Genomic DNA, 17,507 nt, shown 5'->3' on the forward strand with positions numbered 1-17,507 from the left:
CTAAGTAAGAAAAACAAAATCCTCTACACTTCTCGAATATGTAATCGAATACGGGCGTTACCGGACACCTTGGTGAAAAACGCGACTGTTGATTGTCTACATGTATCCGATGTCTTCTTCCGATAATTTAAGTTGCCGAAACTCTGTGTCACTTATGTTTAACCACATATGCCCATTTACCGGCGTTACCGGACACCACGATGGTATGATTCTTCGGTCTAGTAGAAAATTGATTTGCTTAGAGAAGACCGATAGGACAAGGACATTGAATACTGTATGCCGTACGGTTGTAACCTATGTAAGAAAAACAAAATCCCTTACACTTCTCGAACATATAATCGAATACGAGCTTTACCGGAGACCTTGGCGAAAAACGCGGCTGTTGATTGTCTACATGCATCCGATGACTTCTTCCCATAATTTAGGTTGCCGAAACTCTATGTCACTTATGTTTAACGACTTATGCCCATGTACCGGCTTTACCGGAGACTACGATCGGATGATTCGCCGGACTAGTCAAAAATTTATTTGCCTGGAGAATACCGATAGGACAAGGAAATTGAATACTGTATGCCGCACGGTTGTAATCTATGTAAGAAAAACAAAATCCTATACACTTCTCGAAAATGTAATCGAATACGGGCTTTACCGGACACCTTGGTGAAAAACGCGACTGTTGATTGTCTACATGCATCCGATGTCTTCTTCCGATAATTTAGGTTGCCGAAACTCTATGTCAATTAAGTTTAACCACTTATGCCCATGTACCGGCTTTACCGGACACCACGATGGGATGATTCTTCGGTCTAGTAGAAAATTAATTCGCCTAGAGAAGACCGATAGGACAAGGACATTGACTACTGTATGCCGTACGGTTGTAATCTAAGTAAGAAAAACAAAATCCTCTACACTTCTCGAATATGTAATCGAATACGGGCGTTACCGGACACCTTGGTGAAGAACGCGACTGTTGATTGTCTACATGTATCCGATGTCTTCTTCCGATAATTTAAGTTGCCGAAACTCTATGTCACTTATGTTTAACCACATATGCCCATGTACCGGCGTTACCGGACACCACGATGGTATGATTCTTCGGTCTAGTAGAAAATTGATTTGCCTAGAGAAGACCGATAGTACAAGGACATTGACTACTGTATGCCGTACGGTTGTAATCTATGTAAGAAAAACAAAATCCTCTACACTTCTCGAACATGTAATCGAATACGGGCGTTACCGGATACCTTGGTGAAAAACGCGACTGTTGATTGTCTACATGTATCCGATGTCTTCTTCTGATAATTTAAGTTGCCGAAACTCTATGTCACTTATGTTTAACGACTTATGCCCATGTACCGGCTTTACCGGAGACTACGATCGGATGATTCGCCGGACTAGTCAAAAATTTATTTGCCTGGAGAATACCGATAGGACAAGGAAATTGAATACTGTATGCCGCACGGTTGTAATCTATGTAAGAAAAACAAAATCCTATACAATTCTCGAAAATGTAATCGAATACGGGCTTTACCGGACACCTTGGTGAAAAACGCGACTGTTGATTGTCTACATGTATCCGATGTCTTCTTCCGATAATTTAAGTTGCCGAAACTCTGTGTCACTTATGTTTAACGACATATGCCCATGTACCGGCTTTACCGGAGACTACGAGCGGATGATTCGCCGGACTAGTAAAAAATTTATTTGCCTGGAGAATACCGATAGGACAAGGAAATTGAATACTGTATGCCGCACGGTTATAGGCTATGTAAAAAAAACAAAATCAACTAGACTTCTCGAACATATAGTCGAATACGGGCTTTACCGGACATCTTTGTGAGAAGAATTGCTTATGAATGTATCGCTGCGACCGAGATTTTGGTCTATCTATACTTTCTTATATGTGTCTTGGTACTTGCGATTTAGAGGCTTTACCGGACACCTTGGTGAAAAACGCGACTGTTGATTGTCTACATGCATCCGATGTCTTCTTCCGATAATTTAGGTTGCCGAAACTCTATGTCACTTATGTTTAACGACATATGCCCTTGTACCGGCTTTACCGGACACCGCGATGGAATCATTCTTTGTTCTAATAAAAAATTGATTGCCTAGAGAAGACCGATAGGACAAGGACATTGACTACTGTATGCCGTAGGGTTGTAATCTATGTAAGAAAAACAAAATCCTCTACCCTTCTCGAACATGTAATCGAATACGGGCTTTACTGGACATCTTGGTGAGAAGAATTGCTTATGAATGTATCGCTGCGACCGAGATTTTGGTCTATCCATACTTTCTTATATAAGTCTTGGCACTTGCGATTTAGAGGCTTTACCGGACACCTTGGTGAAAAACGCGACTGTTGATTGTCTACATGCATCCGATGTCTTCTTCCGATAATTTAGGTAGCCGAAACTCTATGTCAATTATGTTTAACCACTTATGCCCATGTACCGGCTTTACCGGACACCACGATGGGATGATTCTTCGGTCTAGTAGAAAATTAATTCGCCTAGAGAATCCCGATAGTACAAGGACATTGACTACTGTATGCCGTACGGTTATAGTCTATGTAAAAAAAAGAAAATCCCTTACACTTCTCGAACATATAATCGAATACGGTCTTTACCGGACACCTTGATGAAATGCTCGACTTTTAATTGTCTACATGCATCCGATGTCTTGGTCCGATAATTCAGAACGCCGAAACTCTCTGCCACTTATGTTTAACCACAACAAGTTGTTGGCCAACTTTTCATAAGCATAATCCCATGTACCTAAAATATATAGAGCCATGTACCGGCGTTACCGGACTCCACGATGGGATGATTCTTCGGTCTAGTAGAAAATTGATTCGCCTAGAGAATCCCGATAGTACAAGGACATTGACTACTGTATGCCGTACGGTTATAGTCTATGTAAAAAAAAGAAAATCCCTTACACTTCTCGAACATATAATCGAATACGGTCTTTACCGGACACCTTGATGAAATGCTCGACTTTTAATTGTCTACATGCATCCGATGTCTTGGTCCGATAATTCAGGACGCCGAAACTCTCTGCCACTTATGTTTAACCACAACAAGTTTTTGGCCAACTTTTCATAAGCATAATCCCATGTACCTCAAGTATATAGAGCCATGTACCGGCGTTACCGGACACCACGATGTGATGATTCGACGGACTAGTAGAAAATTGATTTGCCTAGAGAAGACCGATAGGACAAGGACATTGTATACTGTATGGCGTACGATTGTCCCCTATGTAAGAAGACATAATCCCTCACATTTCTTGAACATATAAATGAATACGGTTAGGTATTTAGGCCACCGAATCTCTTTGTCTCTTTAGTTGAAGCACACATGACCATGTACCGGCTTTACCGGACACCACGATGGAAAGATTCATCGGACGAATAGAAATTTAATTTGATTAGAGAATACTACATGATAAGGAGATTCATTACTTTATGTCGTACGGATGTCCCCCTATCTAAGAAACCAAAATCCTTTTCACTTTTAGAACATGTGGTTATATAAGGTTTGGTCGGAGACCGGATTTATAGATGTCATAAGATTTTCGCTATGTGTTCATAAGCACGATGCCATTTACCTGATGTACATAGGGCCATGTATCGGCTTTACCGGACACGACGATGGGAAGATTCGTCTTGGAAGACGAGTAGAAAATTGATGTGCCTAGAGAATATCGATAGGTCAAGTAGATTGAATATTGTATGCCAAAACGGAGCGTCCCTATATATGAAAACAAAATGTTATATGCTTCTAGCACAGTAGGACATAGACCAGATGTACCGGACACCTTGGTTGTAAGCCCGACTTATGAATGTCTAACTGCGTTCGAACTTTTCATTCAATAATTCAGGTTGAGGCAATTCTGCTCCACCTTCCATCATCTATGAGAATACTAGATTCTTATTTGTATAACAAATCACGCCCAATAACCCAATATCCCAATAATTAACCTGGTTAACTTCATTCAAGCAAAATTATTTATAATGGCTATTTCTATTCATTGGGATTTTAGTTGAAACGAATCTAAGACTATTCCTGAATGTCATCCTACTCTGCCTATCCGTATTTGTGTAGATGTCGGTTTAGAATAGTTTCTAGTTTACAATAGATAATATTTTGAATTTTTTTATTTAACACGGACTGGTTTCCTTAATACGTTGAAAATTATTCTTCAAGTTTTCAATACCATAACAATAAGCGCTGGAATTTTCTTTTTAACAATATATTCGGCGATCCCTAAATGAAAAAACGGCAAGTGCTACCACGTTTATTTTCAAAAATATATATCCCTCAAGCTCTAATCCCAATAACGCAACGTCGTTTCAAATGTTTTTCTCAAAGAAAAAAATAACACAAAGCGACGCCTGCGGATAATTATTTACGTATAAAATTAACAGCGCGTTTTTTTATTTGGTATAAAGCCAGAGTGATTTTTGATTCAGTGGTTTCGTTGAAGACCTCTTTGATTCAGTCCACCGCTGTATAATTACTTGATATTTCTATGGTCACAACTATATTACCTATAAAAGTAGAGAAAATTTTGAAAAAATAAATGCGCCAGGAAGCAGAGGTAAGCTAACATTTAATATATGTAATATAAAAAATATTTTTTTCTTTATTGAAAATCAATCGATTTTTCTAGTTTGGACAAGCACAGAAGGAAATATATTATTGAAATCATTTCCTATGTTTTTACATCATCAAGCCAGGTTATCCGCTGAACAACTCAATCAGATAATAGCATACCATGCACTCAATTTTGTTGTTGTAATGTACGTGTACAAAATTATTATATAGGCCCGTTATGCACATTGGTCGTGAGCTCCGTCCGTAATGATATCCGAATGTTTACTAACCGTATCGTTCCGTGATATATTACTCAATAAGAATCATTATTGGCTGTACCGCGCCCGCCATATTGTCTGGCTAATGACATTCGTATTCAGGAGAACTTGTCATAAGTACAAACCCGCCATATTTTTAAATTATTGGCCGGTCGATCAGCCGTGTCGGCCGTTTTTCAAATAGAATAAGCAAAAGTGCTCGTCGTGCCTAGCCTTTCAGAGAATGAGCGGAGATCACGGGTGGCCATGCTCCGCTGTGTTTGACATAAAAAGAAAATAAGGGCTCGCCGCGCCTGGCTGTTTTCAGCATGAATGAAGATAAATCAGAGCATAATTGTGTTGTTCGAGAAGCAATAAATAAATGTTTCCTTAAATATCAAATTATTTTACCTGAGTCAATTCAAAAATTTTTTCGTATGTTATGAAAATTTAAAAAAATAATTTTTATACCAAGATTTGCTTATTGAAGAAAATATTTTGCTAATAAACTTTTATTTACAGAACTCTAATTATTTACATAAATCTAAAAATAGTGAATGCAGATTTTATAAGATACATCAGTCTTTAAACATAGAATATTTAACTGATAAGGGGCCTCTCTACCCCTATATAGATATACAAACGAATGGGACAATCTTTGCTCCATAATTTTGACTTAAATACTGATTGAAATGATCTCAAAAAATATACATCGATAGATTTTGTCAATAAAAGTACGATGAACTCGTTTTGGATGATTCGGTCCGCGGATTTTGCTCACAACTCACAAACGTCAACAAAATATAGTTTGAGGTTTGTATACATTTTGAAACAAATGAAAAATTGCAAGCAGGTCAGTAAACGACGTTTGTGAGTTCATGTTCATAAATTTATTTTGAAAAAACCCGCAGACCGAATCATCCAAAATGAATTCATCGTACTTTTATTAACAAAATCTATCGATATATATTTTTAGAGATCATTTTAATTAGTATTCAAGTTAAAACTATGGAGCAAAGATTGTCCCATTCGTTTGTATATCTATATAGGGATAGGGGATCCTTAATGATATGTTTCTTGAAAGTTTTTAATTTTCTAATTTTAATTTTCTTGAATAAACTTTCAACATCAGCTTATTCATATATCATAATTTTTCTATTGATATGGCAATGAAAAGTTGTATGATATATTATGGCTGAGTAGAGCGAATTTCGGACAATAACAATTTTCTGCAGTATAATTTGTGCTTCCACATAGTTGCTCTTGAAAAAAACCCAAAGCAGTTATCACATTGAACTTTTTGAACTGGATTTAATGCATCTACTCTAATCTTCATTGCAGGCATTATCGTTCCCGTTATATCTTTGTATTTTGCAAGTCCTTGGTTCCTAATGAAATTTATCGCTAATCTTTTTGACGATTTGTTTTCATTCTCAATTAAAAACATTTTTACCACATCATTATCGATGTGCTTATTACTTAGGTGTCTGCTAAATTTTTTTACAAATTTCTGGCAGAATATGCAAAAAGTATTCCCATCTTTTGACTTTTTTTGATATCTTTTAATTACTAGCGGATGCAGTTTTTCTAACTTTATATATGCACGATCAATCTTTTGATCTAATTTCTTATACATGGAAAAACCACAAAATTCCTCTTCAAAGTCGAACATTATTGTATATTCCATATGAGGACTTAGGCAAACACTGGAAAATCCAATTGAATATGGATTTAACAAACTTTCTGAAAAAAACAATAAAATTATCAAAGCTGTTAACAAATAATAGTTAGCTAGATATTGTTATGTTACAAAATTAGATAATTATTCTATACCAATATTTCCATGATAATTCTTTTAAGTTGTTACTAGTGGTAGGAGATCTAATTCTTCAATGTATATAGTAGATAGATTGATATTATGTAAAGTAAAATTATCAAATTGCTAAGGCTTTTAGTTTGAAATACATTAGATATCATTGCTTTATTTTTGGTATTTGCGTTCTCTAGTCATTCAATTTCTTTCATTCAAAGAGGCTTACAGATTCATAGTGAGAAATTTAATCTTAAAATTTTTTATCTGTAGCACAATATGTTTTTAGTAGTGTAATATTTCAATACGATTTGAATTGCAAATTCGATTTTTATAAATTTATCATTTATTAATATGTTGTGTTCTTTAAATATCTTGTACAATCTAAAATATTCACTCGGCATACTGATATAATTAGCTACAAGATGGAAATATTGATCTAGTATAAAGTACCTAATTTTACAGTATGACATATGTGGGATATAACATGTTATATGGTGGATTTTATAGCATGAAAAATGATTTGATGAGGGTATACATATTTCAACATAAATCCATTGCTTTTTAATATAATAAAATTGCATATACTTACTCAAATTTAATTGAATAGAAATATCATTCTCAACGCAGCATTGGATGAAGTCATGGAAATTTGGCTTATCAGTTTTCAGATAATTTTTAATAATTGATTCTAACCAATATAACTGTTCAATTTCAAACTTTAAATATAATTTATTAATTACTATTACAATATCTGTACCACTCTGAGATGATTTGAAAATAAATTGATCAGTAGAAAAATAATTACTCAAAGTTTGGCAAACTTGTAGTCGAATACTAGAAAGAATATTTTTTGAAAATATTCTAGAAACACTCAGCGCTATATAACTGCTGTGAATAGATATGGTATTTAGGTTCAATTTCAAGACCTGTTCTGATGACATCTCTGAGAAATTATTACTTATAATATTGCTTGGCTGAATATCATCATCCTTATTTTGACTCGTTATTTTTACTGAAATTATAAAAATTCAAACTTATTAATATAATTGCAGATTGATTATTCCAAAATTATCCACAAAATCTTATGTATTAAAAATGTATTAAAATTATCTTATCTATTAAAACTTATATGTTTTTAATTAAAAAATGTTAATTAAAATTATATGTTAAAATTATGTCACCATATAAACAGACGTACTTGAATTTTTCTTCATAAAATATCCTTTACCATTTTCTTGACAAGTTACACATTCGCAATATTTGTTTTCAGCACCAAAATAATTTGAAGAGTAGTTACATAAAATTTCTTCACCAGCTTGAATTTTTCTAATGGTTTTTATTTTCACAAAATTTCTGGATAATGATATATAACATGAATTTGCATTACAATCATGGTTGATAAATGCTACCGGACCAAGCAGGAGCATATCTAAATTTTTTCTTGAACTCTTCATCACAGAAAAATCTAATTTTTCTTTATCTAAATATACTTTGGTTTCAAAATCTAAATTCTGGTAAAATCCTACTATGCATTTTAATATTGTGTTTCTTGGAATGTCTCTTTTCGCTGTCACTTTTAAACCTTTGTGATTGTCCCCCTGGTACCTGTCACATTCGACAATATCAAATGGAGCCTCTGTTGAAAATGCCTCTAGGTAAGCAGTCATGACAGGATTAATCAAAGCTCTGTAAGGAATACTGAACGTGTACAGAAGCTTATACTTTATTGACAATTCTATGATTTTCTCTCTTAGTTCTTCTATTTGACTAGATTTTAGTGGTACATATCTGAGCATCAATTGGAAAACCTCCTTCAGAACATTACCTGAAATGCTAGTATTTCTACATATTTTTTTGGTTTCAAATCCAAGATACATATCCAGAATTAATGATTTACACAAATCATCTATTCTCATCATGGTCTGACAATTCATTTTTTTTGTTTATTTTCACACATATTTTAACTATTTATCCAATGTCATATTATCACATAATAATAACCCAAAACAATCTTATATAATCAAACTAAAATAAAAATTGTCAAAACTGAGAGTGCCTTTTCCAAAATATAAAAATTAGCAAATTTGCAAAAAATTCTGGCACTAATTGTTTTTTTTAATATTCAATTTCATAAGTAACCGAAAAGTTATTATAAAAAAATATTCAATTTAAAAATCCAAGAAAACTTGTTTGTTGCAATAAAATATTGGAAAGTATTTATTATATTCTATATTTTTTTATACCATCCATGAATCCATGGTATATAAGAAAGTCTTCTCTGTGTCAAATTTTGCTCGGTTCATCCGCAACCGGTCTAGTACGCTAGACTAATATATGTAAATAGTTAACGGACACTTTCAATAACAATTAACTTACAATATATCAAAAAGTTGCTCCTGAAATGCTCCCTACAAATATCAAATTGCTCCCAAAATTAATTTTTTTTTTCAAAAGTTACAAACAATTTTCCGAATTTGTTGAAGAATCTTGTTTCCTCATTGGATTCTCATCACTGTATGTAGCAAACTTCTAATTCTCATTCATTACAATTTCTATGACTTAATATATAGTTCGTGGTTGCATTTTGGCGGTTTTGATCGTTTTCTATGTCCATTTTTGGAGCATTATAAAACTTTTTTATTGCTCTTGAATGCTACTTCCATTTTGTTATAAAAGAACCACCTAATTCACGTATAGAAATGAATTGGGTTTCTTGAGAGACATAAATACTTAACCTGAGAAATATAGATAGTAATTCCATTGTTCTATCTGGTAAGATTTTTGTGCTGTTTATTCATAGAGGCAAAGGGCCTTAGATTACAATATTATTTTTTATTTTCCAGATGATTCAGCAGAAGATTTGTTATAAAAGAACCACCTGATCAACGTATAGAAATACTGAGAGGATTGGGTTTTATTGAGAAACATAAATACTTAACCTGAAAAATATGGATAGTAATTCCATTGTGCTATTTGGTAAGATTTTTGTGCTGTTTATTCATAAAGGCGCTTTACCTTAGATTACAATATTATTTTTTATTTTTCAGATGATTCAGCAGAATATTTGTTATAAAAGAACCACCTGATTAACGTATAGAAATACTGAGAGGATTGGGTTTCTTGAGAGACATAAATACTTAACGTGAGAAATATAGATAGTAATTCCATTGTTCTGTCTGGTAAGATTTTTGTGCTGTTTATTCATAGAGGCAAAGCGCCTTAGATTACAATATTATTTTTTATTTTCCAGATGATTCAGCAGAAGATTTGTTATAAAAGAACCACCTGATTAACGTATAGAAATCTGAGAGGATTGGGTTTCTTGAGAGACATAAATACTTAACCTGAAAAAAATGGATAGTAATTCCATTGTGCTATTTGGTAAGATTTTTGTGCTGTTTATTCATAAAGGCGCTTTACCTTAGATTACAATATTATTTTTTATTTTTCAGATAATTCAGCAGAAGATTTGTTATAAAAGTACCACCTGATTAACGTATAGAAATACTGAGAGGATTGGGTTTTATTGAGAGACATAAATACTTAACCTGAGAAATATAGATAGTAATTCCATTGTTCTATCTGGTAAGATTTTTGTGCTGTTTATTCATAGAGGCAAAGCGCCTTAGATTACAATATTATTTTTTATTTTCCAGATGATTCAGCAGAAGATTTGTTATAAAAGAACAACCTGATCAACGTATAGAAATACTGAGAGGATTGGGTTTTATTGAGAGACATAAATACTTAACCTGAAAAATATGGATAGTAATTCCATTGTGCTATTTGGTAAGATTTTTGTGCTGTTTATTCATAAAGACGCTTTACTTTAGATTACAATATTATTTTTTATTTTTCAGATGATTCAGCAGAATATTTGTTATAAAAGAACCACCTGATTAACGTATAGAAATACTGAGAGGATTGGGTTTTATTGAGAGACATAAATACTTAACCTGAGAAATATAGATAGTAATTCCATTGTTCTATCAGGTAAGATTTATGTGCTGTTTATTCATAGAGGCAAAGCGCCTTAGATTACAATATTATTTTTTATTTTCCAGATGATTCAGCAGAATATTTGTTATAAAAGAACCACCTGATTAACGTATAGAAATACTGAGAGGATTGGGTTTCTTGAGAGACATAAATACTTAACCTGAGAAATATGGATAGTAATTCCATTGTTCTATCTGGTAAGATTTTTGTGCTGTTTATTCATAGAGGCAAAGCGCCTTAGATTACAATATTATTTTTTATTTTCCAGATGATTCAGCAGAATATTTGTTATAAAAGAACCCCCTGATTAACGTATAGAAATACTGAGAGGATTGGGTTTCTTGAGAGACATAAATACTTAACCTGAAAAAAATGGATAGTAATTCCATTGTGCTATTTGGTAAGATTTTTGTGCTGTTTATTCATAAAGGCGCTTTACCTTAGATTACAATATTATTTTTTATTTTTCAGATAATTCAGCAGAAGATTTGTTATAAAAGTACCACCTGATTAACGTATAGAAATACTGAGAGGATTGGGTTTCTTGAGAGACATAAATACTTAACCTGAGAAATATAGATAGTAATTCCATTGTTCTATCTGGTAAGATTTTTGTGCTGTTTATTCATAGAGGCAAAGCGCCTTAGATTACAATATTATTTTTTATTTTCCAGATGATTCAGCAGAATATTTGTTATAAAAGAACCCCCTGATTAACGTATAGAAATACTGAGAGGATTGGGTTTCTTGAGAGACATAAATGCTTAACCTGAAAAATATGGATAGTAATTCCATTGTGCTATTTGGTAAGATTTTTGTGCTGTTTATTCATAAAGGCGCTTTACCTTAGATTACAATATTATTTTTTATTTTTCAGATGATTCAACAGAATATTTGTTATAAAAGAACCACCTGATTAACGTATAGAAATACTGAGAGGATTGGGTTTCTTGAGAGACATAAATACTTAACCTGAGAAATATAGATAGTAATTCCATTGTTCTATCTGGTAAGATTTTTGTGCTGTTTATTCATAGAGGCAAAGCGCCTTAGATTACAATATTATTTTTTATTTTCCAGATGATTCAGCAGAATATTTGTTATAAAAGAACCCCCTGATTAACGTATAGAAATACTGAGAGGATTGGGTTTCTTGAGAGACATAAATGCTTAACCTGAAAAATATGGATAGTAATTCCATTGTGCTATTTGGTAAGATTTTTGTGCTGTTTATTCATAAAGGCGCTTTACCTTAGATTACAATATTATTTTTTATTTTTCAGATGATTCAACAGAATATTTGTTATAAAAGAACCACCTGATTAACGTATAGAAATACTGAGAGGATTGGGTTTCTTGAGAGACATAAATACTTAACCTGAGAAATATAGATAGTAATTCCATTGTTCTATCTGGTAAGATTTTTGTGCTGTTTATTCATAGAGGCAAAGCGCCTTAGATTACAATATTATTTTTTATTTTCCAGATGATTCAGCAGAATATTTGTTATAAAAGAACCCCCTGATTAACGTATAGAAATACTGAGAGGATTGGGTTTCTTGAGAGACATAAATGCTTAACCTGAAAAATATGGATAGTAATTCCATTGTGCTATTTGGTAAGATTTTTGTGCTGTTTATTCATAAAGGCGCTTTACCTTAGATTACAATATTATTTTTTATTTTTCAGATGATTCAACAGAATATTTGTTATAAAAGAACCATCTGATTAACGTATAGAAATACTGAGAGGATTGGGTTTCTTGAGAGACATAAATACTTAACCTGAGAAATATGGATAGTAATTCCATTGTTCTATCTGGTAAGATTTTTGTGCTGTTTATTCATAGAGGCGCTTTACCTTAGATTACAATATTAATTTTTATTTTATCAGAAGATTCAGCAGAAGATTATGTAAATTGTCAAGTAGACAATCAAATTGCTTCCTGTAATACTACAAATTATGATTTATATGATTCTGAATCCGAATCGGTCACAAGTGGTTCAGAATATGTACCTGATCCTGGAGATGAACAAATTTCCACTACTGATGATAACAGTGGATCTGAAATATCGTATATTGAAAAACGGAATCATACAAAGTTTGATCACAAGAAATATAAAATGTCTCTTAGCAGTGAATTGGATTTTTCAGATAATGAAGACCGTAATGACTTGATGAATATTCGTGAACCTCATTTAGCTGGAAAAGTAAAGAATTTCAAAACGAAGCCATGTATAAAAGTATCAAATAAGCATGAAACCAGTGAAGATTGTATATCTGAGTCATCATCAGATGATGATTCAATAAGTAGCAAAATTCTTAATTTACCAGCCAAGCAATCATGTAAAAATCAATCTGCAGCTGGGCATTATGATTTATCGTCAGATGCTGAATCAATAACTAGTAGTATTCTTAAATCGTCCACCATTTCGTCACCTATGCACCAAACAGTTGATGATACTGAACTATCATCAGATAATGATTCTGCAAATAGTAAACTTGATTCGTCTAAAACTATAATAGGTAGAGGAAAACCTTGTACAGGTAGAAAATTAGAAAGTTTGTTACCAGAATTAGTTATAAAACTTACACCTATAGATGCAGATATACCAAAGACTAAGATGTATACAGGTGAAGCTGCAGGAGGTAATATGAATATTTAATTTAGAACAAGGTAAGAAATGGACAGCAAGGAGTAAAACAAATAATGAAGCTTAATCTTTAACAGGTGAAAATTCTAAATGTTGTCCTATAGTAGCTTCTACAAAGAAGTTTATGATTGAGCATTCTTCTCTTAAATTAAACAAATCAAAAGCTGTGAAAAAAACTAAAAATTGTAAGAAAACTTCCAAGGTTACTTTTGCCAAATCAAGTACTGTTACAACAAATTTTCTTGAATATTCTGAGTTGCTTGATACAAATACAAATAATCATGTTGATAAAATTCAAAATGATAATGTGAATGTATCTTCAGACCTGAGTAGTTTAGAAAACTCTTTTGTAAATATTAATTTGAAGTCAGTTGGGCAAGCTCTAAGAAATAGAACATCTCAAGTTCTATTATGCAGCAACGATGGATGTAAAAAGAACTGTTGTTTTTATTGTGTAGTAAAACGCATAGAGGAAAATGATTCTAATCAACGTGTCTTGTACACAAAATTACCTGAACACTACGTATCAAAGCATTCAAATGAGAGAGTAGTGATAAAACTTAAAAGACTGAAAAAAAAGTTAGCTATTCATAAAGAAAATCCTTATACTGCTTCAAAAGAACAGCAACAAGGATGGATGAAAAAGCGAAAAAAAATTCTGGACTTGTTGAGAATAAAAGCAAATCATTTAAATAATTTAAATGCAGAGGATGGTAGTCAATATGTGGTTCGCCGTAGACCAAAGGTAGAAGGCAAATTATTGTCTAATTATCTTCCATGTTACAATTGTACCCAAGTATTTTCTGTAAGTTCTCTACGTAAACATACACAAAAATGCACTGGACTCTCATTCAAAAAAAAACATGTTATAAAGTCAAAAGGAAGAGAAACTAATGGTGCTTACCATGAGTTAGCCAATGAATCTGCTATTAAAATTATATCTAAAATGAGGGAAACTCAAGCAGTTGAACAAGTAAGGTTTGATGCAGCTTTTTTTATGTGGCTCAATGCAGAAGCTAATAGAACTGAAGTAAAAAAACACATTCATCCTAAAGTTAGAGCTAATATAAGCAGATTAGGCACATTAATGATGGAAATAAAAAAAATCAATGAAAATATAACAGAGCTTAGCGATATATTCAATGAAGAACATTATAATGATTTTATTGCAGTTGTTAAGATTATGGGGAAGCCACATCCAGATACTGCTTTCATGCAGTCACCAGCTACAGCAAATGATATGTTCAATTTAATAAATCATGTATGTGAAATCTATGAAGTTAACCTTGGTCCAAAGAATGAAAAAGAAAGATTGACAGTTCAAGCTTTTCAACGTAAATTAAAGAAAATGTGGCAATATGATATAGGCAGTACCATTTTGGAAACCCAAGCCAGAATACGAAGAAACAAAGTCATTGCCTTACCTATGCAATCTGATACTGCTAGTTTATACAAACATTTGCAAGAGGAAATGAGAACTGCAGATTATGAATTAAAAAACAAATACTCTGACCAAGCATATGAACGATTGAGAAATGCTACTCTTTGTTATTTGCAAGCAACTAATGGTAGGCGACCTGGGGAGACAGAGCGAATGGAAATTGTGGACTATCAACATATGCAAAGTGATAAAAAGGAGTGCTTGATAATTATACGTGGAAAAAGAAGCAGAGGTGTTCCTGTTGTTTTTGATATAAATATCAAAGAATATTTAAATACATTAGTATCGTGTAGAAAAAGAGCAAAGATATCAGAAATAAATCCATATATATTTGCCACTATCCATGATGTAGCATCGGAAGATTTTGGATATGTATCAGCATGCACTTTGATGAACAAATTTTCTGAGAGCTGCAAAGCAGAAAATCCTGAAACTCTGAGAGGCACTCGTATTCGTATGAAAATTGCAACAGATGGTATGGAAAAAGGAATTCCAGAACCTGAAGTGCAAAAATTGTGTGAATACTTGGGTCATACGCCAAATATACATAAACAAAACTATAGGCAGAGTGTTTTTAACACAGACATAGCTATATCAAGACAAATAAGAGAAGCTCAAGGTCTTAAAATTGATAAAAGTGCTACTTGTGATAAAAACGTTGATCTGACTTATCAAAAAAATCTTTCTTCCTTTAATGAAAATACTATTGATTCTTCAAGTGCTGACATGAATTTTGCAGATTCTATTGATTCTTTAAGTATTGAAACGAATGTTGAAGATCCTATTGAAGATCACAGCAGAGGCCATGGCAATACTAATGATAAATCAATTTCAGGTAATAAATGTTCCTTATGACTACCTTCATTCTAGAATACATTTTAGTTCAGTTATAAATTTTATTTTAATTTTCCAAATGTTCGTTCTTGATCAACAGAAGCATCTCGACCTGCACGATTAGCTTGGAGGCAGAAACAAATAGATGTCCTCTTAGCGGCTTTTCCAAATGCATTGGATTTGAAATATAAAGTTCCATCTGTTAAAGACATTAACACATTTATAAGCAAGACTAAAGATCCAATATTAAAAATGAGATCTCAAGGCCAAATAAGGTCTTGGATGCATCTTAAAAGAAATGAAAAAAAAACTGAATCAGATTTGCCAGAAAGAGATCATATACCGAGTTACATTTACAGTTACTTTGCAAAGTACATTGATGCAAACAAAGTTCCTTCACACAAAAAATGTGGAATATTCTTAGCCAGGTCTCCATCTAAATCCAATATTACCACAGCTAATATACAAAATTGGGTGAGTTTAGCTATCAGAAAGAAAACAAATGTTAAAAATAAATAAAAACTCTAACTTGATATTTTTCTTTAAATATTAAAAAAAAAATTTCTTTAAAAAATTGCTTTAAAGTTTCGTTTTTCTTATATTTAATTATATATTTTTATTTATTATTCCTTTAACTAGTGAGTTTCACTTTTTTATCTAATGCTTTTAGATACAATATTTATTAAAATAGTAGCAACATCTTAAGTCATTGTAAACTTTACATTAGATATAGTAATTTATTATATCTTTTAAGTTGTGATATTTAAAGAATATAAGTTACTTATAGTTTTATCTCTATTCATTATAAAATATTCTCTGGTAACCGTAGTTCATTACAAGTGTATTATGAAAACTTTATGTTTGAAAATTTATCACTATTGTATGGTTTTATATCAAAGTTGTTTATTATAAGCCTGTAGATCAATAAAGTTTCAAGAACAATTGCTTTTTAATCTATTCTTCACACAAATCCCTTTAAATAAATTAAGTTGGAAAAAACATCAGACGCTTAAATAATTAGTGAAGTATGTACATTGTTTACTTTCAAAATGTAATTTTGTGGCTCTTCAATTTTACACTTAAATTTCATTAATAAATTTTATACGTACAACTTTAATCTATACATGTAAATAATTTTAAATAAAATAAATTATTTTCAGTGAGAAAATTATCTTGATAATAAACTGTACAAAAATAAAATAGTAACATTTAGTATAAAATTCGAGAGAAAATTGCTAGCTACACATTGGAAACAAAATAAATCATATGAAGTTTATTAACATTAAAATGCTTGTAGCAGTCAATGAAAATTTTGTTTAGTTTTTTTTTCAATGTGTACAATACATGAAAAATCATATATTTATCTTTTGTTTATGCAAATTATTTATTATCAATTTAAATAATTATGTATAGAATATTAGCTATTTTTAGAATAAAATAATGAATATTCAAATAATTTAATATATAATATAAATGAAATTTAAGATAAAATGTATATAATATATAATAAAATATATATAATAAATTAAGTTATTTATTTAGTCAATAAAACGTGATTTTATTTAAAAGAACGAATTATTTATTTAGTCAATAGAACGTGATTTTATCTAAAAGAACGAACGATATGTACGTATATCTTACAATCATAACATGGAAACTAAGGATTTCCACACGTGAAATAATACAAATCTTGCAGGTCTTATAAGTTAGCGCCCAAAAATGAAAAATTTTGGAAAATCGAAAAAACAATTATACCATTAGATTAGTCGTCTTATAACTAATTGTTCCATGCAAATTGCATTCGATTGCATTTCGATTTTCCAAAATTTTCATTTTTGGGCGCTAACTTATAAGACGTTTATATTTAATCAAAAAATTGAAATAACACAACTTGTATTGTAAGCA

The 17,507-nt window shown here is 31.8% G+C and overlaps 2 protein-coding genes and 1 long non-coding RNA gene across 7 annotated transcripts; 2 read left to right on the forward strand and 1 right to left on the reverse strand.

Annotated features, from left to right (window-relative positions):
• Nucleotides 1-5,877: 5,877 nt before the first annotated feature.
• LOC131669791 (uncharacterized) lies at nucleotides 5,878-11,250 on the reverse strand. Of its 5 annotated transcripts, XM_058944962.1 has the most exons (8): nucleotides 11,113-11,250; nucleotides 10,774-11,036; nucleotides 10,095-10,161; nucleotides 9,690-10,018; nucleotides 9,051-9,613; nucleotides 7,873-8,507; nucleotides 7,264-7,686; nucleotides 5,878-6,604 (listed from the first exon to the last, which is right to left on the reverse strand). In XM_058944962.1, exons 6-8 carry the CDS (start codon nucleotides 8,468-8,470, stop codon nucleotides 6,051-6,053), a joined length of 1,575 nt encoding a protein of 524 aa, XP_058800945.1. In that variant the 5' UTR covers nucleotides 8,471-8,507; nucleotides 9,051-9,613; nucleotides 9,690-10,018; nucleotides 10,095-10,161; nucleotides 10,774-11,036; nucleotides 11,113-11,250; the 3' UTR covers nucleotides 5,878-6,050. The 5 variants fall into 5 exon arrangements, with proteins under 5 accessions (XP_058800945.1, XP_058800928.1, XP_058800920.1 ...); XM_058944945.1 differs by lacking the exons at nucleotides 10,774-11,036; nucleotides 11,113-11,250 and having other exon boundaries at nucleotides 7,873-8,499; nucleotides 10,095-10,231; XM_058944937.1 differs by lacking the exons at nucleotides 10,774-11,036; nucleotides 11,113-11,250 and having other exon boundaries at nucleotides 10,095-10,231.
• Nucleotides 11,251-11,346: 96 nt separating this feature from the next.
• On the forward strand, nucleotides 11,347-12,039 carry LOC131669816 (uncharacterized). The gene is made up of 3 exons (XR_009302400.1): nucleotides 11,347-11,479; nucleotides 11,551-11,885; nucleotides 11,957-12,039. It is a non-coding gene; the product is annotated as an uncharacterized LOC131669816 (long non-coding RNA).
• A 1,272-nt stretch (nucleotides 12,040-13,311) lies between these two features.
• On the forward strand, nucleotides 13,312-16,628 carry LOC131669784 (uncharacterized). The gene is made up of 2 exons (XM_058944921.1): nucleotides 13,312-15,603; nucleotides 15,703-16,628. Exons 1-2 carry the CDS (start codon nucleotides 13,452-13,454, stop codon nucleotides 16,119-16,121), a joined length of 2,571 nt encoding a protein of 856 aa, XP_058800904.1. The 5' UTR covers nucleotides 13,312-13,451; the 3' UTR covers nucleotides 16,122-16,628.
• Nucleotides 16,629-17,507: the final 879 nt, after the last annotated feature.

Source organism: Phymastichus coffea, unplaced genomic scaffold, assembly GCF_024137745.1.
Source record: "Phymastichus coffea isolate CEN01 unplaced genomic scaffold, Cenicafe_Pcof_1.1 PCOF00008, whole genome shotgun sequence".
Classification (NCBI taxonomy): domain Eukaryota; kingdom Metazoa; phylum Arthropoda; class Insecta; order Hymenoptera; family Eulophidae; genus Phymastichus; species Phymastichus coffea.

Coding starts and splice junctions, on each gene's coding strand:
- LOC131669791 (XM_058944933.1), bottom strand. CDS start 8,608: ATGAATTGTCAGACCATGATGAGAATAGATGATTTGTGTAAATCATTA. Junction 7,687..7,872: donor TTTTATGAAGAAAAATTCAA/GTACGTCTGTTT, acceptor TTATAATTTCAG/TAAAAATAACGAGTCAAAAT. Junction 6,605..7,263: donor TTCTATTCAATTAAATTTGA/GTAAGTATATGC, acceptor TGTTTTTTTCAG/AAAGTTTGTTAAATCCATAT.
- LOC131669784 (XM_058944921.1), top strand. CDS start 13,452: ATGATTGAGCATTCTTCTCTTAAATTAAACAAATCAAAAGCTGTGAAA. Junction 15,604..15,702: donor TAATGATAAATCAATTTCAG/GTAATAAATGTT, acceptor CTTGATCAACAG/AAGCATCTCGACCTGCACGA.